At 46.3% G+C, this 25,469-nt stretch overlaps 1 protein-coding gene across 1 annotated transcript in view; it reads right to left on the bottom strand.

Moving 5' to 3' along the window:
* The window catches only part of CSDE1 (cold shock domain containing E1), a 689,720-nt gene that overhangs the window by 270,837 nt on the left and 393,414 nt on the right, over positions 1-25,469 (bottom strand). Inside the window, 1 exon segment of the mRNA XM_086923281.1 lies at positions 10,162-10,274. Coding sequence (XP_086779407.1) covers positions 10,162-10,274 — 113 coding nt within the window.

Raw genomic sequence — 25,469 nt, 5'->3', positions numbered from 1 at the left:
ACACCTTTCCTTTGTGAGGCGTGGCTCGCCTAAATCAACTTTTCAAAATATTTGTTTTTAAAAGCGGAAAAATGACAATAGCGCCCGTGTTCCCATTGTCAAAAGATCAGCTTTTCCTACATGAGCATGGCTGTTGTGTTGCCTGAACGTAGGTAGCGCCAATATCCCTGGACCCCCTGCTAACATACCATACAGACTACAGAGGCAGAAGATTTTCTCACTTAGCTGCTGCAAACCGAGAGTTTTGCCCCAACCCTCCTTTTTCACAGTGTGGGCTGCAGCGCAGCTGGCTCACACGGAGTGGCACCGGAGAGCCTGCCTACCTTGCCTCCCACAGGATCCTCGCTCCACAACAGTGGTCTTTGATCATGAGTGCAACTGATGGACTTGATAGTTGGCGGCGTTTTGTGAAGCCTCATTTGAGTTCACAACGGCGTTCGCATTAAGCACTACATGTGTTGTAACAGATTTCTTTAGGGCTAGCTTCCTTAGCTGCCAGTGAGCGTAGCTCTGCAATGGCTCTTACTGTTTCATTAACTTCTTGGCTTTGTCTATCTGCACGCAAATGCCACCTTTGTAGGGAAGGTGCGTTTTTTTTTCAGGTGTGGAAGAAATGGCTCTCTTTGTCTCCATTGATTATAATAAACAAACAGCACTTGCATAACAGGCTTAAACCATGTCCTAGTTTAATGGCCCACAGCTTGTTTGAAAACAGTTAATGTTTATAAAGAACTAAGCACATTCTTTTATAAAGCTGTAAAAATGCAACCTATCTTTCTGTTTTTGCTTTTGCTAAATATAACCCATGTTGACTTTCAAGCTGTGAAAGGGAGTCTGGAGAAGTACTGAATAGATAGATGTGGTTGTGAAATGCCAAAACAAAGCATCACATTGAACTATTAGTACAACATTTTTGTACTATAATTGCTTTGACTTTCTGTTTTTCGCATGCCCCTAGTATTTGTTTACCCATCTTTAAAATCCAGCCACAGTAGCAAATAACTTACTTCACTGATGTACTAAGGTACCAGTAATTTGATACTTTTACACACACTAAAATTACTTTTGTGGGTGATGAATGTGTAAGAGCTTGTTATGCTTTTTAAAGTGTCAATTTATGAAAGACTTTCGTTTATATGCAACATACAATTTCCATCTGGTTTGCAAAACTGAACAAACACAATGGCTCAAAGATCAGGACACCTGTGAGACGCCAGTCGGTGTTGGCTTTTAGTCAGAAGACTTGCATTAGTTAACATTTAATTATATTTCCCTCATTCTTTTTGTCTGCTTTCTGGTGCATGCAGATCTGCATATCAGTGGGTAAGCACATAAATGAAAGGCATTGTCATTTAAAATGCCAATAACTCAAACTCTTGCAAATGCTTATTTTTGTGTGACGACGTACCACCATTTGGTGTCCTTCTGTTATGTCGACAGGCTTCCTCCAGAAGCTCCCACCTTTGGTGGCCATCTTCAGATTTTTTTCCCCTCTCCTCCTATTTTCATCTTTCTTGGCAGAAGAGGGTGGGTTCGCTAGTGAATCCAGAAAATTCTTCAAGCTGCAAAACTACACCGACAGGTAAGAAACTATTCGTTTTGCAGCGTGAATCTTTTCTAGATTCACATGTTGTGAATATAATTCGTAGTGGTTTACTAGTCTTGTGGTGGCTGGGTGGAAGATGAACCTTGGTTTGTGAATAGATGTTTTAAGACGTTGTGTTCTATTTGTGCTTCTTTGTTCATTTGAATGTCCACACAGTAATGCTTTGAGAATGTGTGCACCGAAGACAATGTTGCAGCCATGCAGATGTCTTTAATTGTGGTGTTAGCTAGAAATGCAATAGTTGCTCCTTTCTTTCTTGTTGAATGTGACCGTGGGGCACCTCATAAGGCTTGTCCTGCTTGCCTGTGGCATAATTATATGGCTTGCACTATCCATCTTGCAATAGTGTTTTTAGTTACTGGTCTTCCCAGAAAACTGCTTGCAAAGGATACAAATAACTTGTATTCCTTAATTCTTTCAATGTAGTACATTGCCGCTTTTCTTGCATTAAGTGTATTCATAGCTTTGTCTGCTCTGGTCCTTTGGATTTTGAAAGAAACTTGGTATTTGTACTCTTTGATTGGAATTTTGATACCACCTTTGGTATGAATTGAGGATCTGTCCTCATGACAATCCTGTTACTATGTATTTGGAAGTAAGGTTCCTGTAGTGTTAGTGCCTGCAGTTCACTAACCCTACGTAGGGATGTTATTGCCACTAAAAAGGCAGTTGTGAGCGTTTGTGGCGTTGCTTTGTGTAGTGGTTCGAACAGTGCTTTCATCATCTGTGTTAGAACTATGTTCAGGTTCCATGTGGAGGTGCAATTCTTTTTACCCCCACTAGGAACCTTTTGACTACATGTGAAGGGAAGAAACGTTTCACACTGACCACTGGTGCATAAAACTAGGACCCCGAAAGGATATCCTTAACCCTAGAAATCCGTTTGCAGATGGGGAGGATGGGTGAGGCGGTAAGGAATCTATAACCTATGTTTTACAGATATATTGTTACCGACGGTAAGTAACTTGCTGATCTAAAAGAAACACAATAGTTAGATACCTTACCTTAGAATAGATACCCCAGCAATACCAACCCCGGTGGTGGGTCTTCGAACCAAGATCAAACCAGAAAATACTGGAGAACAGAACGGCCAAAGAAGCAGTCTCTCCGGGCTGGCTATCCAGACAGCAGTATTTCGTAAATGTGTGCAGTGATGCCCACATAGCTGCCTGACAGATATCATGTAGAGTAACTCCTCTTCCCAAGGCAGTAGTGGCTGCTGTCGCCCTGATGGAATGGGCTCGTAGCCCCATTAGATGCTCGTTTTTAGCCAGAGAAGACCATGTTTTTTTTACACAAAACGACCCATTGAGAAATCGTTCGCTAGTGTACGGCCCAACCTTTCTCCCCGCCCACGTAGCCAACAAGTGATTGGTCATCCACCTGGAACTGTTTTGTGCGATCCAGATAAAAGGAAAGCACACGTATTTGGTCCAGACGGTGGGGCCTCTTCTTATTTCGAAGGTTGCGGAGGCGGAAAGAAGGTGGGCAAAGTGATAGTCTGCCCGATATGAAAGGCAGTGACAACCTATGGAAGGAAGGATGAACGAGTCCTGAGAACCACTTAGTCCAGATGGACAGATAGGAAAGGAGGCTTGGAAGAAAGCCAGGAGCTCACTCGCTCTCCTGGCAGATGTGACGGCTACCAGAAATGCAGTTTTAAGCATCAGAAGCCTCAAAGGACTGTTGTGAAGCGGCTCAAAGTGAGCGCACATTAAATAGGTTAAGACTAGATTCAAGTCAGACTGAGGCATAACGAAGTGCATAGGAGGAAAGAGATGAGTTATGCCTTTCAAGAAACTATTAACCACTGGGCACTTGAAAAGAGAAGGCTGATCTGAAAGCCAAAGGAAGGCAGAGATGGCCGAAAGATAGCCCTTGATAGTGCCCAGAACAGAGCCCAGTTGGGCTAAAGAAAGAAGTAACAAGGGAACCTCAGAAAAAGGGTCAGAAAGGGGATTCACAGCCATTGCTGTGCACCATGCCACAAACTTGTTCCACTGGCCGGTGTATACCGTCTTAGTGGAGGGACGCCTGGCTACCAAAATTACATCGCAAACTTCAGGAGGCAGGTCAAAAGACGTCCACTGCTGCAGCTCAATCTCCACGCAAGGAGGTAGTAGCTGTACAGGCTCGGGTCGAGTACTGTCCCCTGTTCTGCGACAGAAGATCCTCCAGAAGAGGCACACAGGTCGAAGGATTGATGGCCATGTCGAGCAGCTCGGATTACCAGACTCTTGTGCCCAATTTGGAGCCACATGGATGACTTGGGCCCAGTCGCACTTGATCTTCAGCACTCTGGGCAGAAGTGATATAGGCGGAAAGGCGTACAATAGACCTCAACTCCAGTAGCGACGAAAAGCGCCACCTAGCGAGTGCTGCCTTGGAAATTTCAATGCGAAGAATTGCCGACATTGAGCATTCTCTTCGGTGGTGAATAGAATTAACCAAGGCTCTTCACACTGCTGAAAGAGACCTTGCACAACCTCCGAGTGAAGACGCCATTTGTGATCCATCATGCACCTGCGGCTGAGTTCGCCCGCCCTGGCGTTCAGGGAACCTGCCAGGTGTTGAACCACCAGGGATATGCCCTGATATTCCAGCCATGTCCAGAGGCCGAGACCCTCCTGACATAAGGTCCAGGGCCCCACACGGCCCTGTATATTGCAGTACCACTTGGTGGTGGTGGTGTTGTCCGTGAACACCTGCACTACTCTTCTCCATACAAGGGAAGGAATGCTTTGAGTGCAAGATGAATAGTCCGAAGCTCCAGAAGGTTGATGTGGAGATTGGACTCCACCAGAGGCCTCTGATCTCCGCCTCTCCTATGTGGCAGACACATCCCAGAAGGGACGCATCTGTCACCACTGTGTGCTCCGGTTGGGGAAGGGAGAGGGATCTGCCACTGACCCAATCGCGATTTGTGAGCACCACTGCAACTGTTGTGCAGTGCCCTCCAAGATCTGAACATGGTTGGCCAGGTTGCCCTGATGTTGCGCCCACTGGAACTTCAGGTCCCACTGCAGAGCCTGCATATGCCATCTGGCATGTGTCACCAGCAGGATGAAGGAAGCCATCAGGCCTAGAAGCCAGAGGGTCATCCTGACCGAAATCCAGGATAGAGCCTGAAAGATCGGCAGCAAAGCCTGAATATCCCAGACTCACTGATTGGGAGGATAAACCCGAAACAGAATCGAATCCAGAACCGCTTTGATAAAGGGGAGTTTCTGAGAGGGACTCAGGTGCCACTTCGGCACGTTGATGGAGTACCCCAGCAAATGCAGGCGGTCGGCCGTAGTCTGGAGGTGGTGGATGACTACCTGGGGCAAACCTGCTTTCAACAGCCAGTCGTCGATGTAGGGTAAGACTGACACCTCGACCTGTGCAGATGAGCCGCGACTACCGCCATCTCCTTCATGAACACCAGAGGAGCACCGGTAAGGCCGTAGGGTAGCACAGCAAACTGAAAATGCTTTTGGCCTACCATAAACCGCAGGTAACGCCAGTGGCCCGGCAGGACGGGAATATGAAAATAAGCGTCCTGCAAGTTAAACGCAACCCCCAGTCTCCAGGGTCGATGGCAGCCAGGACCGGAGCAAGGGTCAGCATTTTGAATTTCTCCTTCCGGAGGAAGCGATTGATGTCCCGGAGGTCCAAGATGGAACGCAGGCCCTTGTCCTTCTTGGGGACCAGAAAGTAGTGTGAATAACTACCACTCCACACTTCTGGACCAGGAACGCACTCGATGGCCCCCTTTACCAGGAGGGCCGTGACTTCCTGTCGGAGAAGAGCCAAATGTTCCCCCGACAAGCAGTGGCACTGAGGTGGCATGGCTGGAGGGAGGACTGGAAGGGAGTAACCCTGGCAGATTATCTGCAGCACCCATTTGTCTAATGTAATTTGCCGCCAGTCCTGGAGGTGGTGGTGGACCCTGCCACCCACTGGCGTGGGGTGCTTCTTGAAGCTCAGATTAGTAAGGCTTGGAGGTGGAAGCAGCGGGGGTAGAGGTAGACTGACCAGCACGCTGGTTTCCAGACCCCGCCCCCCCAGGAAGCCACGGCCGCGCTGAGGCTGGTTCTATACAGGCTTGCTGGAGGAGCACGCCTGGGTGCCTCTGCCCTGGCCATGAAAGGAACGAAAGCCAGGAGTGGCAGGGTTCTTCGTAGAAAGACCTAAGGACTTGGCCGTGGCCCGCGATTCCTTAAAGCACTCCAATGCACGGTCTGCCTTCTCGCCAAAGAGGCAGGAGCCATCAAAGGGCATGTCCATGAGCGAGCCCTGCAAGAAACGAAGCAATGGAAAAAGGAGGAACAAATTCTGCGCTATTCACAAATAGGGGACAACTAATTTACCTATTTTTATGCCAAATGTCCACTATGAAATCAATCAAACACTATATATCATCACTCGCACAAGGGGACATGATTACATATTTTATTTTTTTTGTATAATCAGCACAAAAGTTATTTTTATCTTATTTCATAAATTCTTTTTTTCTTTTTTTAACAAACACAAAAAAGTCATATATATATATTCTCTTGTGTCAAAACTTCCCATACCACTACATACATTCATATATACACACCTATATACAACCAACAACAAAACACTGAGGACAGCAATCAAAAGAAAACACAAAAAACTAAACAATTTTTTCACCCTTAGAAAAAAAGATTGTAGCAAAGGCTAAGTGCCCTTCCATAGGTTATAGGGGGTGCACTAGGAGGTAGTCGGACAACACTGGTTCAATGCACAAATTTACAGAACCTAAATCTACAAGTGTGTCATGAGGCAATAATTTCCAAAATTAATTTTTATACAGGGACTCCTCCATATGGAAAGTGTCGACGCGGTCGCGTTTCGGCCTTCCGATAAGTCTGGCCTCTTCAGGACAGGGCGATAAACAACCTAGAAATACATATAACAATAAAAAGTCTAGATAACAGGATCTAGTCATATACTCGGTGCCCTCTAGTCCAACCTACACGATCCCTCTCCAGCATCCACCGTGCTCTACGTGTAAAACAAACAACATCAAATATCCAAAACTAAACTATAACGATATGGATACTAGAAAACTAGTGTGGACAAAAGTTAATCCTCGCCAAATCACAATCAACTTATGAAAATTATATATAGAAAACACACCACAAGACCCAATCACTATTTCTACATGCTAGTGGGGAACCACCATAAGCCTCCACCAAGTGAGGACACAACCAAAGTTCGTGCAATTTACTACAACAACAATGACACGCCCAATCATGTACACCACTGTAGCAGGGTTCTTCTCACTTACAGGCAAGCCCTGGACTTCAGGCGGGAACCCAGTTGAACGCAACCAGGCGTGGCGCCGCAACGCCACAGCTGTGGAAATTGCCCTTCCTAACGAATCAGCGGTGTCCAAACCACACCTGATGGCAAACTTAGCCGCATCCTTCACCCTCAACAATCGTTTGGGAAAGGACAGCCTGGACCTTCTCAGAACACTGAGGCAAGACCTGAGAAACGGTATCCAAAACCGCGTGAGAGTAATGGCCCAACAAGCAGGCGGTGTTAACCAACCGTAGCCGGCAGAGGAGAACAACCTCTTGCCAAACTGCGCCAGCCGTGTAGAGTCCTTATCCGGCGGAGCCATGGGAAAGGCACTCTGCGACGTAGAGTGACCAGGCTCTCAGGCATAGGGTGAGTGGTCAGGAAGGCAGGATCACCAGGCGCCGGGCGATGACGCCTGGTGACGTTTTTATCCACTGGCCCTCCTGTGGGCAGCCGCAACAAAGTGTCCAAGAGGACTTCGGTGAGGGCCTCATTGAACAGGAGCAGCGGCTCTGACGATGCAGACGCAGTCTGCAGCACCTCCGTAAGGAGACTGGTCTTGAGGGCCACCATATGGAAGTAGAGATTAAGAGCCCCTGCAGCCCGACGCAGCACCACGGTATACGAAGTACCCCCCTCCATAGTAGGCTGAGGAGAGGCAAACACCGGGTCAGAAGAAACGTCAAGTTCACCCGCTCGTCCACCCAATCTTGTTCCTAGTCACATTGCCGGGCAAGGATGTCCTCTGACCCGTCCCAGTCGTCGACCGCCTTGGAGGGGGCCGGTAGTGGCAGCAGAGCCGGAGAAGGGACAAACAGCATCGGGAACGGTGCCGAAAACTGCGCCTGGCCGAAGCCGCCTCCCAATTCGGGTCCCAGGCAGGAATAAAATGGTCTAGGAACCGGGGCAGGATAAACAGGACCAAGTGCGGTGCCATTAGTTGAGCTGAGGGCGGCGCCGGTAACCGGAGGCGCTGCACCTCATAGCGCCGGGCCGGATCCAGCAGTGCAGGATACTGTGGCGCTGGGGCAGGAGCTGGTGGCGGAGCCGTCAAGCCAGCAGGATCTGGAAACTGGTCCGCGGGGCCCGAAGGCGCGCCGGCAGGAGCACGGGGCCTAAAAAGGCAGTCCATGGCAGCAAGAAACTCTTGCATCTGTTCGGGAGTCGCCGACCGACCCGGGTATAGCAGGTAGGCTGCAGGACTCCCAGGCTCCGGAGGAGCCGCAGGGGTGGAGCCCCTGTCCCCCTCGTCCGCCTCTGGGGAGCGACGGAGGACATCAGAGAGCGAACACGCTACGTCGACTTCTTTTCTATGGAGTCGCTAACCAGAATCCGAAGGCGAAGACTTGGAGCCAGAGGAGCGAAAGCTCCGGTCCCTCAAGTGGTCTCGGGAACGGCCCCTAGAACCGGAGCAGTGGTGAGAGGAATGCAGACTTCCAGCAATTTCCGGCGCCTCTCCCGCAAGGCCTTCGGGCCATGGCATGACAGTCTCGGGAGTCGTGGTCGGTCTCCAGGCAGTAGAGGCACACATCGTGAGGGTTCACCACAGACATGTGGCACAACCCTCAAGACTTGAAGCCAGGCATCTCTACGTGCACCAGGAGAAAAAAAGGGGAGACAAAAGTCTCAAAAGAGTAGTCAAAAAGTGACTAAGGTACGTGCTCAATCCGGATCTGCGCTTACTGGCGCGGAAAAAGAAAGAACTGACGTCAGCGTGCATGGGTGGCACTGTTCACTAATGTGTCCTTCAGATACTAGCATCCTGGGACCGGTTTCGGGCCATCACCCCTAGTCAGCCTGGCTAGCTTGAATCCAGTGGAGCAGCAAGCAAGGGACCCACGTCTAGGTAATTCCCATTGGGAGTAACATCAGTTCTTATTTCCCAGGCCAAGACTCTCTATAGCTAACCATGATGTGGTCAGTCAGGTCTTCATTGAATGGCAGCAAGGGCTCAGGTGAGATCTACCCAGAATGTAAGACTTTGCAGCTCTTTAGCTGCTTGCCAAATGAATAGTGAAAGATGCAGTCTCTTCCATGAGTTCAACTGCCCAATCCACTGGCCTCTTGTAAATCTAAACGAAAATTATGCTTATAGTTTTGCAGAAATTCATCCCGATCACCACCAAAAGCTGGTTGACTTTGGTAAGAGTGCTATCTTAGAGTGCTGGAAGGCGGCTCCTGAGAAGGTGCTGGCTTGTCTGAGGCAGAATGAACTGGGGCCAGGTGCGCCAAAACTTCTATGATGAGACTTCTGAGAGGTCCAGACTGATTCGGTTTGAAGTCTGACCAGACCGGATCGGCATTCTCCTTCAGCAATATCGGGCAGGGACAGACGTGGCTGGAACTGTGATGGATAGTGTGCTGGACATTGAGTAGGTCACAACTGACCAGAAAAAGTTAGGAGAGAGCTTCAGAGGTGATTCTATGCAGCTCCAGCCATTACTTCAGGGGTGGAACGGAATTGATGCCAAGTCACACAAGCAAGAGACTAGTTACCAATACACAGGGGATATGCTGAACAATCTTCCGTAGTCAGTCTGGTACATGGGGATATTCTAAACATGAGGAAACTGCTGTTAGAAATATTAGTTAAAAACACGAATTGCACGTGAATCATCCCTTAAGCTTCTAACTTCTAGATGTATCTCACATGTGTATCTGAGCTTACCAAGGCATACCGCTTGATACTGTACAAGTCTTACACTGGCTGGGCAGAAATACATGGTATTGCTAGCCAAATATTTCAACAACTATTCCAAATTTACAGCATATTTAAAAACTCTACACTCCAAGAGGCCAAATGGTTTAAATATTACATGCTTTAACTTTTAATTATACATTTAATAATTATGGTAGAAGACCAGAGGCACCTGTTTAGGCACTCAAACGTTCCGAAGGATTTTAGCTGTAATGCAAGTGCTTTTTGAAGATATTTGAAGAATTGCATTTGACTAATGTTTGACCTGCAGCCTCCCAGGCTTTACTAATCTGTGAAAATTTGACCCAAAGTGGCAACAGCCATTTTTAAAGTGTTTAACGTCTCCAATAGCACAGTGTTACTATTTACATGCAAAATAAAAGATAAGGAAGTCAAATCCAATCCCCATCTTGAATATGATACCTAGTGTTTCAAACCAGGAGGATATTGTCAAGTTAATTAGAAAGATTCGTAGTATCATCTGTATATATTACATTTGGCTCATCTTAACTTATGTGAAGCAAAAAAACTTCCTTCTTACCTGCATTTGTTTTGTTAACCCTTTCAGCGCTGACTTTATTCCCTTTTCCTTTAGACAAACTGTACTCTACAACATCTCCTAAGTTTAGGCTATCAACATCTCCACAGAATTCACTATAAGAAAAATGTACATCCATATCATGTCATGTTAGCAGGATGGAGAAACTGGTTGCAACATTTATGAATCAATACTCAAACAGTAATGAAACTCTAAATACTACAGGCTCTTAGAATAAACATTTTCACTGTTTATTAGGACACAATGAAATCTCCAAACAGATCACAAACATGAATTCTTATTTGTAACAGCGGATCGTTGTCAGTTTCATCTCAATGCACCTAGGTGTAAATACACTGGAACATACAGCTAGACAACGCTCTAATGGTATGTATGCAACTCTTCATACATGCAATATCAAAGGCAATACCATTACTTACCTGTAATACTAGTTCTCTATCAAGGCTGCAAGACAGTGGATTATTTGCAGGGTGGACAGGAGTCCACCTCAAAGAATATAAGCACTGGCGTTGCCAATAGGTCTCGCAGTAGGAAAGTTGGAGCTATTGGTTTTGTAAATGACAAAGCCCTTTATGTTTTTAAAATGTAAACAAAAATAAAAGGCATTGTTATTTGCAATTGTAATAGCTCCAACTTTCCTACTGCGAGACCTATTGGCAAGGCCAGTGCTTGTTTAATTAACTATCATCCTCTGGTAATAGCCATTTCAGCCCTTTTCACCAGGATTAGTGAATTAAATTCCATCTGGTGCCATGTCTGGATCATCTTGTCTGAGGATGTTTAAAGTGGACTTTGTTTCTTCCATCCATATGTAGTGATGATTGATACATTTTGCTGAACCCTAGATAATTAAGCAGTGCATATTGAACCCGTTTATACAGAGGGGTTGTTCATTGATCATGTTTATCCTAATCCAAATATTGGCCCAGAAAGTGTGACTTGCACCCGTCATTTTATAAGTCTCAGTCCTCCTGCTAAAAGGCTTTCTTGGTGGCGGACTGCTTACAACTGTTTTTTAGGTGTTTGCGTAATTTAAAATCTGCCTGTATCTTGTAGCTGCTTCAGAGTGTCGGGTGCACAAATGCCAAAACATTTATGCAGTCACTCGAGGTTAACAGAGTGAGCATAGTGCATCAAGGCATTGGTGCTTTCCCGTGGTGCTCTCTCCCTCTAAGATGCTGAAACATTTCAGGTAGCCACCAAATGCCTGGCTGTGCTCTGGTGTTCATGGGGTAGTGACAAGGCAAAAGGTCAAACCAACCACAAGGATAGTACATAAGGGTTGTGAGGACTAATGGGTCTTCGGCTGTTGGGGTGAAGGTGGGGGGGGCGTGGGGGGGGAGTAGTTGCAACATTACTGATGGGGACGGGACTGCTCATAAAGTGGCACAACTTTTTGGAGAGTTCCAGAATAAGGCAGGACTTTTGATTTCTTTTTTTGCTATTGTGTTTTGACCAGTGATTTCCACTATTTAGTCCGTTTGTGTACCTATGCAAGTAATTTCCTTGGGTATATTCACGTTTTTATATGGAACAGCAGTTGTCAGTCTGGGATTCCGCCTTTCCATACAGCCTCTGTTTGCGTGTCAGTTCTAGTGCGGTGCCTCTGGTAGAAATGAGCTTGGCTGGGGTGTTCAACGCCTGCTGTATGGTTAGGTTAAGTTGGTTGTTGCACATAGGTGGGCTTTGGAATATTTTAGATAGAAAACGCTATTAACTTAATTACCGAAAAGTTATTACTTATCCGCCCGCAGTAATTGGTAGTTACCGCTATCGGAGTTTACCGCAGCGGTAGTATCATAGTGCTAGCAGTAATTGCCCCGCTTGTGGGAGTGAGACTGGCCGAGCCTGCTTTCTTAGATGGGGCACTGGGTGCGTATGTGGGGGGGGGGGAACTGCCAGGCGACCTTGCAGTGCTGCACAACTGGGCGAATAAGTAATGTCAAATAATTATTCTCCATGACTTTTAATTGATCGTCCGGGGTAGCGAATGCCCATTGATTGGAAAAAAGAAGCGGTGTTGCTTTGCACGGGCTTCCCTGCCTGTTTCTATGGCGACCGAGGTAATTTCCCGTCTGAGGATCTCCGCTGCCCTCTGATTGCAGTTCTGCTGTTTCAGCCAGCAGTGGCAGGTAAGCGTTAAGACACGATAGCTTCCTCCTCTCTTAAATAGCTTTGATTTAGTGTGAATCAACAATACACGCTGATTTTGCATTGTTGACATATTCACAAATGTCTCCGTGCTTTCTCGTTTTCTTCCTCATTAAACAGAGCGCTCTTTAATTACGTGGCTTCTGACACACGCTTTTGCAGGCGCGATGTATGTGTTTTTTTTGCTAGGAGTCTTGCTGTGGTATTTTGTACAGTGTAGTCTAGTGCAGTCTAGTAATAAACCTTAATGTACCTGTCTGCACCTCATACATCCTGAGTGCGATGCCCAGGGGAGGATCCTGGCAAACAGGTTTATCGAGAGACCGAGATAAAAAAGAGAAACGGGCGGGAGAGCCTGGTGGGGGGCGGGAATGCGAGCGAGGGGAGGAGAATGGAGGGGGAGGCAAGACAGAGGCAAGGAGTGTGGCAAATGGTTGGAGGGAAGCCGGATGGGGGCGGGAGAGCCTACGAGAGAAGCACACAGTCCTCGGAAACTAAAACATGAACAAAATGAACATGAAATGAAGGAAATGGCAGAAGACAAAATAGAAACAAGACGGAGGGAAGGCAGAGAAGTAGAGAAGGGGAGGGGGGAGGAGAAATGCGACACGGTGTAGAGCCGGTTAAATGCAAACAGCCAAAAAAAAAAAATGCGACACGGTGTGAAGCAGCAGGGGATGAGAGTGTGATAGAGACAGGGGAGGAGAAGCCGCAGAGCGCATGCTGGGCGAAGCCCTTTGATGTGCTGTGCTGGGCGTGAATGCGCGTGCTTGTTTGCTCACGTGATTCATGTGAACTTCAAGAAAACCGCGGCTGAAAGCCCTTGGTTTGACGAGGATTTTGCAGACATGAATTCTCGCTCCGCTCAATGCGCTTGCGTGCATTGATAGGTCGCGAGACCTAAAAAACCATCACCTGCTAGACGTCTGACAAATTAAATAAAATAAACCTGTGCTCAATCCCTGATATTGTGTCCTGAAGGAGTTAGGCCTAAATCATACACAGTAGTAAAAGTCACACAAACTAATCAAATTACACAAACACTTAAAATAAAGAGAATAATTTTTTGAGGAAAATAAGAACCAAAAATCGAATACGGGGGAAGAATTTTTAAAGTTAAGATGAAAATCGCGCCCAAAAACCACAAAGCTCCAGCGATACTCTATGGAAGTGTTACAACAGGATCTAGGAGCAAAATGAGGCATACCAAAATGAAGTCCTCACTGGATACAAGTGGGGAAAGGAAATCTAATTCACAAAGCAGAAACTGACTTCCAGCTGCTGGGAGCTTTCAGCGTGACAAAGCTGCAATTCAATCCAAAGCTGTGAAGCTGCCAAACAGATACTTTTTCCTACACCTCTGTAGGATGATCATAGTTCCCAAACTTTCTTCCAGCACTCAAATAACCACAGGAGTACACTTGTAAGACACAGAGGACATCAGGAGTGGGAACTTGTAGAATATATGGTTGTCAGGCAGAGGCCAACAGCAGAGGCCAAGGCAACAGGGCATTTCCAGGAAAAGACCTCTTGCAGCTTGCTCTGTCCCTATAACTACACAGTAAGTCTAGTCAACTGATCCGTAGAGTTAATCTTTTTCCAGAGTACAAGTGGGAGCAGGGCTCCTCACAGGACAGACAGCAGGTCTAGTCCTCTTATGACTTTCTGCAGATCTAGACAGTCTCAGAAGGTTCCTCAGGATGTCAAATTTATGTCTGGCACCAGGTAGTGGGTAGGAGTGCCTCCTGGCCACTCACTAACCAATGGGATAAAGGTTCGATGGGGCAACCCTATTCACTTTTTCAGCAGTTCCTGTTTACCCTACCGCAAACAACTGCACAGTGCCTCTCTCAAAATCCAAGATGGGGGAAAAACCTTCACCCTTGGTGCAAAGCTTGTGTGCCTACCCAGAAACATGGTCAGGGTAATGAGCCATGTTCTTCTATGTGGCCACCCAAAACTGGTTGTGCAGGTAACTTTATCCCCCACTGGGTCTGGGGACAGCCTCTCTATGGGGACAAAAGCTGCGGCTTTCCAAGTGCCACATTACATTTGCTTGTAATGGGGTATGCCCTTTGAAAGTTACGTTTCTGGGCCACCCGAACGGACATTACTGCCAGGGAAGGAAAGCACCCCCGCCCCGCCTTGGCACTAGAAAACATCACACCCAATTGCGGTCAAGTACAGGCTGGGAAATTGCAGGAGAGTTAACGCAAATTAGCCTCCAGATGTTCGAAGCAGGGTAAAGTTAACTTTCTAAAAGTTACATTGCCCATATATGTAATAAAAATCTAGCTTCACCGTTAGATGGGATATTTATTAAATATAAAAGGTGTCTTTGAATGGAGTCTGTAACTGGTACAGACCAAAGGTTATAACGTTCATAAGTTATATTTTGTCTTTTCCTATGTGCTATGTACAACCAGACTCATGACAATGACGATTTTGTCGTAGTCACATGCCATTTCTAAGTTCACGAGTCACACTCCTATAATGCACTGTACCTTGTGATCAGCAAGGTGTACTTTGAGGAGACAATACACAGTAGTTGGCACAGTGCACAAGTGTAACTTAATACCATGCATGTATTTCTGCGGCAGATATTATGGCTTTATGGTAGAGTTAAACGTGACAAATGTGACAATCAAGTTTTAAGCAATTTTCAACATGTTTTAAGTGTCAGAGCACATACAGTGGACAGCAGTATCCCAGTGTTAAGAGTTAAAGATTACCAGCAGGTGAGTCTCAAAAACATGAAAAACTCGGTGAACACCTAAAAAGAGTAACTTTGCAACAAAGGGTAGCTTCATTAAATAATGAGCAATAGTCTAGTGAACATGTAGGAGTCTAGAATATTTGTTTGAGCAAATTGAACTATTGTACTATTATGCCAATAGCTTGTACTTGAGCTTTCTGGCTAATTTGATTCAACATCTCCAGATTATTCAAAATGCATCTGCTCTGCTGATTCTGAAAATTCCTTTTCAGCAGTCAGTTACAACTTATTTGAAAGACCTGCAGTGATTGCCAGTGGTCAAGTGCATTCCAGTTTAAGGCACAACCCCATGCCTACAGAGCTTTCAACCAGAAAGGACCTATATACTTAAGGAACAGACTTAAACCTTACCCTCAAGTTAGGACCCTTAGAGCCAACACATTTTGAATAGTTGCAATTCTCTAAAGTCTATCCACTTTAATTAAAAAAAGATGCCCCTCCGTGGAGTTGTTGTGCTGTACCAAGTATCCATTAACATAACATGACAATTATCAGACAATCCGCTAACAGCTAATACTGGGACGCTTCTTCCGAAGCAGCTGGGCACTCTACAAATTGAATTATTATTCACATATTAGTTAGCACTTAGTACTTGAATAAGGGTAGCATATGTCTATTACTACATAGGGAGGTAAGAATAAATCATTTTAATAAACATGGAAGAAACCTTTCAACAAATAAAAAAATGACTAAATCTAAATGGTTTCTTTCGCTCATAAGAATGTATGATTAAAAAGAAACCTCAGAAGTGCAATGGGAAATAGACATACGCTCATATAACATCACTGATGCCATTTTGTACAACTTCCGTGATAATGTTCCGGATGGCTTAAATTACATCTTCGAAAGTAACCCAAAAGAAACCAACATAACCCTATTGTTAGCACATGCAAAATGTTTACATGAATCATCTTTGCTTACCATAACATACAAGTTTCCATGCAATACAAGCTCTAAATGCAAACACCCATGATATAAATTCTTTGAGGAGATCTTTTGCTAAGCAACTTTACATATCCAAGACAATATTGTTAGGAGGTTCATCTCAAAATAAATATCCCAAGTCAACTATAGTCTAAATGATTACATATACATATTATTTTAAAAAAAAGCAATAAAGCATCTGTGGAAATAAACACTGTGGAAAAACATGACCAATTCTAATGGTAGTAGTATTTATACACAGTCAATATAAAAAAAGAGTGATGACATTTGGAATAACAGAACAGAAAGGAGGTAGACTTCAAATAATGATCAAACAAAGAACTAAAGTGAATTTGGTTTGATTGGCTTTGTGGTTTGGTGTAAATGCATTAGTAATTTTTGGAGATATTGGATTAGAAAAAGGAGTTGGCTGGGCTTCAAGGGTTAAGTGAATTGCCTAGCCTGATTTTCCTTCGCGGGCAGTCTGTGATCCTGAGAACAAGAGCTCAAGTTTCAACAATATACTGATTGAACAGGTGTATTTTTTTCAGTTCACCAAGTGCAGATTCTTCAAATACTGCAGAGTGGCTGTCAACAAAAGAAATATTAACAAGCTAGGTACTAAAACTTAGCGTGTGGAAGGTGTTATTGGGTTATAAAGGGGGTGAAGTGGAGGGAGGGTGGGAAATGCATCCGCCCCCCCCCCCCCACCCCCCAACAAGGAAAGGGCCTGGGTCTGGGTTGGGTGTGTACGTGTGCACACTCCTAGAGAGCAAGGCACTGCCCCAGGCAAATAAATAAAGCAAAATCTCACTTTGATAAGCATAGTAGTTGCAGGAAGCTGGCTCCGTATAGATTATCACTAGGCAGTAATACCAAGCAGAGAGTCCAAGGGTTCCTCAAAAGTGTACAGTGCTCAATGCAAAACCCAACGTTTTCTATTAGTGGTAGTGTGGGCAAGCAACCCTAGGCCTAACACAGAGGAGTGTAAGACAATAATTGGACACACATGATCAATAAAAGACAACTGAAGGAGATCTAGACAACTTTTTATAAAATTATACTTCGTACTTATTTCACAACCCAGGTTTTCATAATAGGGTAAGTAAGTTTTTAATTAAAAAATACTTTTCATTTTCAAAAAACACTTGGAAACTTTTTCACACTGTCGGAAGAAAAGAACATAGAAAAAGTGGTCCCAGACAGGGAGAGATAGAAAAATCTAAATGAAAACTGTAAGAAAACAATATTGTGGTTAAACAGATGAGTATCGAAGTACAAGTTACTTACCTTCGGTAACGATGTATCTGGTAGAGACGATTCTAGTCGCAGATTCCTTAACATAGAATTATCCCCAGGCGTAAGACTGGATGCAGAATGTATTTTTGCCACAGCATTTCTGCGCGCCGGGGGCGGTGCCACGCGACCCCACCCAGAAGTAGTCTACGGACGTGACGGCAGCGAGGTCAATTAAAACCCACCTCGGAGCGCTGACATCAGTTTTCTTCCGAGAACTTTTCCGCACCACAACGCGGAGCCATCACAAACAAAACTGAGAATATGGGAACAGTGTGTGAAGCAGCAAATAAACAGAAAGGGAAGAAACGAAAAGTGAGGAACAGCACCATTTGAAAAATTGCCAGGCACTGTGGTACTGAAAGTCATAGAAGGAAAAGAGCAGAGCACCGCTCTGAGAAGCAACCTTGCAAAGCGAAGGCGATATCCTCCCTGGAGGCAGAAAAAACATGTGAAAAATGTCATAGCAGATGACAGAAAGTCTGCAACCACAATCTATAACAGTGAAGAGCAACAAGTCGGGAACAGAGGAGTATCGAAAAATTACTCCAAGACAACACCATCAAGGAGCGTCGTATCCCCTGTTAAGAGCTACGGGCTGAGGCACAGCCAAGAGACCCCATCTCAGAGGACAGCAGAGGAGTCAGAAACCCCAAGCAATAAAAAAGGGAGAAGATTGTGAGTAGGCCCCACACTGGAAGAACCAGGGTGTTGGGATGCAGAAGTACACATGAACCTACCGGGCAATTACAAGAAAGGAAGTAGAGGAACAAATAGACCTCGCAAAGTATTCTGCCAGAGAGGAAGTGAAAGAGAGCACTAGCAGAAGAAGAAACCCCCCGGAGGTAGGCGAGTGCAGAAGACCAAGCTGAAGGTCCTCGCTGAACAGGGAGGAAGGACAGGCCGTGAAGGCATCTGCGGCTAGAATCGTCTCTACCAGATACATGGTTCCCAAAGGTAAGTAACTTGTACAGCTGATAGAGACTACTAGCCGCAGATTCCTTAACGTAGAATAGATACCCTAGCCATACCCAGAAGGGAGGAGGGTTGTCGAGAGAAAACTCACCAGCTTGGAAGAACACAGGGCCCCAACAGGGGATGCGTCTTTGGGACAGGAAGGACGGCCCAGTCCCCACCAAGCAGAAGTAAGCAAGAACAAGGAGAAGGGAAGGCCAGGATACCACAAGCCTACCAGAGGGGCAAAGGGCATCTGCCAGAAAACCCGGAGGGACAGACGGCACCAAGAGAGTACCAAAGGAAGAAAAGAACCACCCGCAAAATCCAAGGAGAAGAGGTGGAAACTGAGGCAGAGCCCGCCTCAGGAGAACACACCCAGTGAAGGGGTCAGTTGAACGGGCATCAGCCCCTAGGCAGAGGACAGGGCAGGGCAGGAACGGCCCCACGGCCGAGAAGCGCATACGTCAGAAGGAAGACACAGTTGTGCAAAGCTCCAGAAGAGCAAGGGACAAGAGCACACGGGTACACGCTGAGGCCTACGAAGGTGGACCATAACGACCAGGCGTGCGCAGCAGGTAACTGGTAAGTACTACAAAGTAGGGTGCCCAGAACAGCGACCCCTGGGAAGCAAGAACATGTAGTTCAGACCCAAATATGTCAACCAGAACCCAGGGGAACACCAGAAATGTCCCAGCTCCCCTTGGACACAAGGCAGAGGGCCAGGCCGAAACATCAGACAACAAGGCGGAAACACCACGACACGATGCTGTAGACAGCATGACAAAAGTCGGTCTGGCGATCCAGAGGCTGAAGAGGAAAGGCAGAACGCACAGAAGTAGATATCCTGCAGGAATAAAGGACAAAACGTATGACAGGCAAGCCCTTTAGAAGGATAGAAACCCCATCGGCTACTGAGAAGGACCGAACCTGGAGCAGCGCAAGTTGCGCTCAGGCGGAAGAAAAAGAGGGACCGCACCAAGGGGTATTCAGTGAAGCCAGGAACCCGAGAGGGTATCAACATTCGCCGACCTTAGGACAGAACTATACAATAGCCAACAAGTACCCCACCTAGGGTATGACACGCCCCAAAACAAAACAGGGGAACACCTATTAGGGAAACCCGCAGCAGAGGTTAAGAACATAAAAGACCAATGGATATCACCGCAGGCGGCTTACCAATCAGCCAAAAAAATACACAGGCGATCCAACCGGAGGACCTATACGGCTTCACTAACAGCCAAAAACACACATCACAAAAGCTGAAGGGCTGTACCAGCAGCCAAAAGTACAGAGGGGCAGACTGAAGGACCCTGAAGGCATTCCAAGCCACACACAGCACACAGACAGGCCAACCGAAACATGAGGCTCAGAGAGAAAGATGGGATAAACACCTCCCATCAGGCATCTGAGGACCGACAAACCAAGCTTACTGAGGGAGGAGGACAGAGCCCCACAACGAATCGTTGAATAGCGGAGTCAGCGTGGGTGTTAAACAAAAGAACCCCATCAAAAGGCAGGTCAACTAGACGCTCCTGTATATTCTCCGGAAAGACGCTACCATGCAACCAAGCATGGCAGCGGTCACAGAACTCGCCACAGCGCGGGCGAGAGAATCTGAGACATCCAAGGCCGAATGGAGAATAAAGATTGCTAACGCCTGACCATCCAGCACATGGTGCTGCAGATCAGCGCGGGCACCTTTGTGGGAGATGCGAGACAGAAGGGACTCCGCAGAATCCCATAGGCCGGAGGTAGCCCTGGCCAACACACAAAGTGTGTTGAGCGCACGCAGCGCAGCACGAGTGGACCCGAAAATGTTACGCCCCCAGGAGTCCAACCACTGGGCCTCCTATGACGGAGGGAGCAACACTGAAGGCAAGGAAGGAAAAGCAGTCTGCAGGACAGGGCCCTGGGCAGAGGGTAGGAAAAAAAAAAGACTGGATCGTGCGGGGCAGGATGGGGGCAGGGCGGTCGCAGAGCGGCTGAGGCACTGTATCCCCTGTAGCAGTAGGCTCCCAGAAGTGACTTGTGGAGCGAAGCTTCAAATGGAAGAAGCGGCTCCCCTTAATCAGAGCCCTGGTGGAGAACCTCCAAAAGGTGGTCCATTGGGATTGGAGCGACCGGGTTGCCCATTTGTAAAATGCCTGGGGGATGGAAATGGCCTCCATAGGGCGTCGTGAGGGCGAGAGCAACTCTTCCGTGGGCGAAGGCTGCAAACTAAGCCGCCCATCCCCGTGCCCTGCCGAAGGAAGAAACGGACCAGCCCAATAAGGATGGAAGATCCATGGACGAGTGAGGGGCCCTTCGGAGAAGGCGGAACAGCCTGCGGGGCAACCAACTGCAAGGTGCGGAAGAGCGAATCCGAGGGCTCTGGACACGGAGACGGCGTAGAACCCGCCCTGGAAGCTGCCGGTGAAAAGGCAACAACGTGGCATCCAATCTCCAGTGAAGAGGAGACTAAAATCCTCCGGAGAGGAAGGAACTTCCGGAGAAGAGTCAACGATCCGACTTTGGGACGGCGCTGGAGAGTCCGCAATGGGCACCGGCGTGACCTCCATTGGCACTGAAGTGTCCACCATAGCTGCCGAGTCGGCATCCAGACAAAGTAGACACTGCTGCTTTTGAGAATCATCTTGTGCATAGGACCATACGCTTGTGTGATTATGCTCGCTGTCGTATCAGGATAAGATGCCCATAGGTATCTATAATTCTTGACATGCCATACAATATGAAATATGGCTTAATGTTACAGACTGTCCCTTTGCCCTGTGTGTGTGTTTTAAATTATGGAGGTAAACATTCAGTATGTACTTACTACTTTGTATCTGGGATCTATTTTTAGACCCTTAGTTGGTTTATGTTTTTATGCTATCCTGTAGGCAACCAGCCCAACCTTCCCTTTCATTCCTGAAGAAGACCCATACTGTAAGGGAAAATACCCTACGTCTATTAGGGTTGAAACGTAGACTACTTACCCCCCGCGGAACCAGCTTCTACCCCTAGAAAGATTAATACAGCTTTTGGAAGCTTGGTTATATGAATTATTTGACCAATTGTGGCATGTTTGTTTGGCTCCTCTGAGAAAGCTCCTCTGAGAAAGCCATTAGAGTTATGTATTTATGAATAATGCATTTTTTGACTTGCACTAAAGTGTAGAATCTTCTTTTTCATCCTACACAAATACCCTCACCGCACACCTTCCCCTCCCTTTCTTCCCTTGGGCAGAATTTTAACTGAATATTGATGACATTTTGTATGCAATTGTAAAACTAATAAGGCGGAGTACTTTGTGAATAAATAACACTGTACTCTGGGAATCGTTTCTTGATTTTTCTTACACCGTTTTCATTTAGATTTTTTTATCTCTCCCTGTCTGGGACCACTTTTTCTATGTAATAGAGTCGGCCTCCACAGCACGTGCCTCACTGGAGAAAGGGGTGGGGTGGGGTCGGTGCCGAAGCAGCCAATGAACGGCTCCGAAAATGCACCGGCTCGACCTCCGATGAGGCAGCCGCCTGCGCAGAGGACCGGGGGGCGACCCGGGGAGGCCCCCCCAGGTCCCAGCCTCCACCCGTGGCACCGCCGGGGAGGAAAAACATTGACACCGGAAAGGCGTCGGCTTGGCCTCTGCTAAGAAAGCCACCTGACGAGAGGACAGAGGGGGACTTGGGGACAAGCTGTGAGTCCCGGCGACCTCCGGACAAGCTGTGAGTCCCGGCGACCTCCTGTGACACTACCGGGAAACACGCAGGGTTTCACAGCGAGGCAGGGGCGCCGTGGGTCTAACATGGGTACCCCGTAGGGCCGCACCTAGACGACACCACCCTTCCTAAACCTGTAGCTGAACTAGTCGGCGTGGGGGCGAATCTGCCGGCATGGGGGCGAATCTGCTGAAGAGTCAGCAGAAGGCCCTGCTCATGGCGAGAGCTCTGCGGACATCTCGGGAAGAGAAGGGGGCCCAAAGAAGACTTCATTTGGGCCCTTGTTGCCCCAGGGCCAGGAAACAGCGGGAAGGGGGTTGAGGGAGCACGTCCCGAGAGGAACCCGCACCCTCTGCAGAACGGGGACACTGCCTCGGTGACAAGCTGCAGGACTTTACGGCCTGCAAGCGACACCTGTGGGGTGAAAGAAGATGCTGCAGCAGGAATCGGCGACTCCTGGACCTCTTCGAGGTAGGGGACGGACGCTGGGACGAGACCATTCTGGACAAACAGTCCGAAAGCAATTTCATCCGGCACTCCGACCGGGACTTCGGCTTGAGATGCTGACAAGCGTCGCAGTCCGTACAATCATGGTGCTCGCCCAGACACCACATACAAATAGAGTGAGGGTCCATCGCAGTCATCTGACACCGAAGGCACAGCACACTATTCCCAACGCAAAAACGTTAAGAGGCCTGAAAACAGGGCAAGGTAACACTCTGGATCCGCGTTGCATGCGGAAAAGAAGGAAACTGAGGTAAGCACGCCGGGGTGGGGATTATGTGACCTCGCTGACGTCACCTCTGCAGACTACGTCAGGGCGGGGTCGCGTGGCATCCCCCCTCCCCCGCTTAGAGATGTTGTGCAAAAAAATTCACGGAACTAGTCTCACGCCTGTGGATAATTCTACCTTAAGGAATCTGCAGCTAGTAGTCTCTGGCGTTTTGTTTGTGAGCTCTATGCAATACCTGTATTTTACTAGATTTAAAATCTAATAGTCTGTTGTGATATTTTTGATTTCACAAAAAAGAGAAGACCCTACAGAGTTCCAGGGAACAGGGTACTATCGACAAATTAAGCCAAAGGAAAATCCCTGGACTGTGTACTAATTGCTCTCTATCTTCTATCTTCATACATATACATCAGTCAGACCTTACCATTATCATACAGTATCAAACCAACACGAAAATATGACATTTACAATCTTTATACTTTTATTAAAATCTTTGTATCCAAGGTTAAAAAACAGACCTATGTCTGTGGTACATAAAATCAATTTGTTATACACTTTTGTGAATATGTACATGTGCAAATTAAAAAATGAAAAAGTACATTGATATAAGAAGAAAAGGCAAAAAACGGCCATAAGAGTTACACCAAATATATGCTACTAAGTTACACAGAACATCCCCTTTCCCACCATAGGTAGAACTTTTTCCCTATTCTTGTTTAGGCATGACCCAGTATCCTCTTGTAGATATAATACACAAGTATACAAATGGTAGTAGAGATCACAGTAACCACAATCCAGGTATATCTGTTCTCTGTTTGGGATCTGGCTGGGTTTTATTTTATAATGCGTCGACGCGTTTCGGTGTTCACAACTGATATGTATACACCTTCATCGGGACTGCTGTATACGTGGGGTTCATCAATTTTGTATATCTTTTTCTGTGTGTAAAACAATAGATTCTGGCCTGATGCACTGACAAGACGCTGTCATTCCTGCTCGCAGAGAATCCAGCTTCCAGTGTTCTGAATCCCTTCACGGGGTGTTAGAGTTCGAGACCCGGAAAGAGATTCCCACCTCTCTCATTCTCAAAGTATGGAGCGGACTAGAACCTAGAGTGAACCTTGGCATACAAACTTGGCATACAAACTATAGCCTACCATACTATAGCACCTACTTCTTATCTTGTACTACACTTAGATACACTGGGGTAGAACTAATTAGAGAACGCATCTTTTTTTTGCGTATGTTATTTATGTATATAAATATATGGGTCTTAACTTAAAGATAATGCTAGCGCAGTATTATTTCTTCCAACGGCTTACGCTGTACATAATATATCTTGCATGCTATCTGATCTGATTGTAACAGCTCATATCACGAGAAATAAGACTGTTCAATAAATCCTTTTTATTGAAACGCCCATCTAATCTTTCTGTGTAACTTTGAAGAAACTAGGCAAGCACGATCAGCTGAGTGAAACGGTTATCTATTGTTTCCCAGATTCTGAGAGTGCTCAGATTCTAAAGTGAAACCAAGTTGTCATATTTATGTGGTTGCCAGAAACTACTTCCTGCTTGTTTACAAGGAGTTTCTACTGGCCTCTGAGTTAGCTGGCACACAAAGTAATTAAGTTTAATATACTCAATAGGGGCATACTGACCTCAGTCCTGTGCCAAACCTATAGTGTATATTATTCTAATGAGCAGAACCTAGTAGGGAAATCGGAACTACACTACATGTACACTATAGAAACATGCCAACATTAATTTCACATGTTTCACTTTTAAATACCCTTAAATATTGGGTGCCTTACCTTGTAGGCAAAATAGCCTCTTACTATTCTAGTCTGATGGACTGGGCCACCCCCCTTGATCTGTATTCTACGTCCAGGACTATATGTGATACACACTAGTAAGCAAACAACTAATCAATTACTCGCCACACAGCTGGTTGCGATTTCTGTACCTTTTTTCCATTTGTCTAACCCTACCCATATTTTATTGTATACATTATTACTTCGCATGTTTCAAAGGGGAAATCCTCAGGAGTAAATAGAGGTACGCTAGATGATTATGTCATAAGGGTCACCTCGGGAATTGAAAAGGAAATCGCCCTGGCTGAGCGACGAGCTGAGCGACGCCGCTCTGTTGAGCTCATCAAAAATAAACGCTCATCTTTGGGATTGATACAGTTAGCAACTTCCCCACTCACCACGATTCATATTGAAAGCGAGGGACCCGATAGTTCTAGTAATGACAATATTCCATTACTTTTGCGAGAGGGAACTTCTTCACTTAGTATAAATAATGTAAATAGTGAGCTGAACTTTAATGTCTCTGCCTCTCTTTTGACACCAGAGGCAGAAGTTCTAGAAGACATACCTCCACCAATAGTGGAGATTTTACCAATAGTGAAGACTGTCCAAAGGGAAAACTCTAAAACTCCCAAGCGTTCCCGACAACAAGGCCCCCCACCAAAAAAGAGGAGGAAGAGTGGTCAACAGAAAAGTAAGAATACTCGACCTGAGTCCGGCACTTCTAATAATCCTCTCCCAAATACATCAGCGACACCTGCCATATTCACTCCCCCACATTACCCAGTGAAAAAAGCACCTAGTAATGATCTATTGGGTAGTATTGAACACTTACTTAGATCCTTTACACTACCATTAATAGAGAGATTGGAAAAAAAAAATGGAACTTCAGTTGGGGACACTAGAACAAATAATTGGGGGAAACAGAGGTGTAACCAA

The sequence above is a fragment of the Lissotriton vulgaris genome, chromosome 5 (assembly GCF_964263255.1).
Source record: "Lissotriton vulgaris chromosome 5, aLisVul1.2, whole genome shotgun sequence".
NCBI classification, from domain to species: Eukaryota; Metazoa; Chordata; class Amphibia; order Caudata; family Salamandridae; genus Lissotriton; species Lissotriton vulgaris.
The sequence above is the reverse complement of the archived record's forward strand: the minus strand, read 5'-3'. Positions and strand labels throughout refer to the sequence as shown.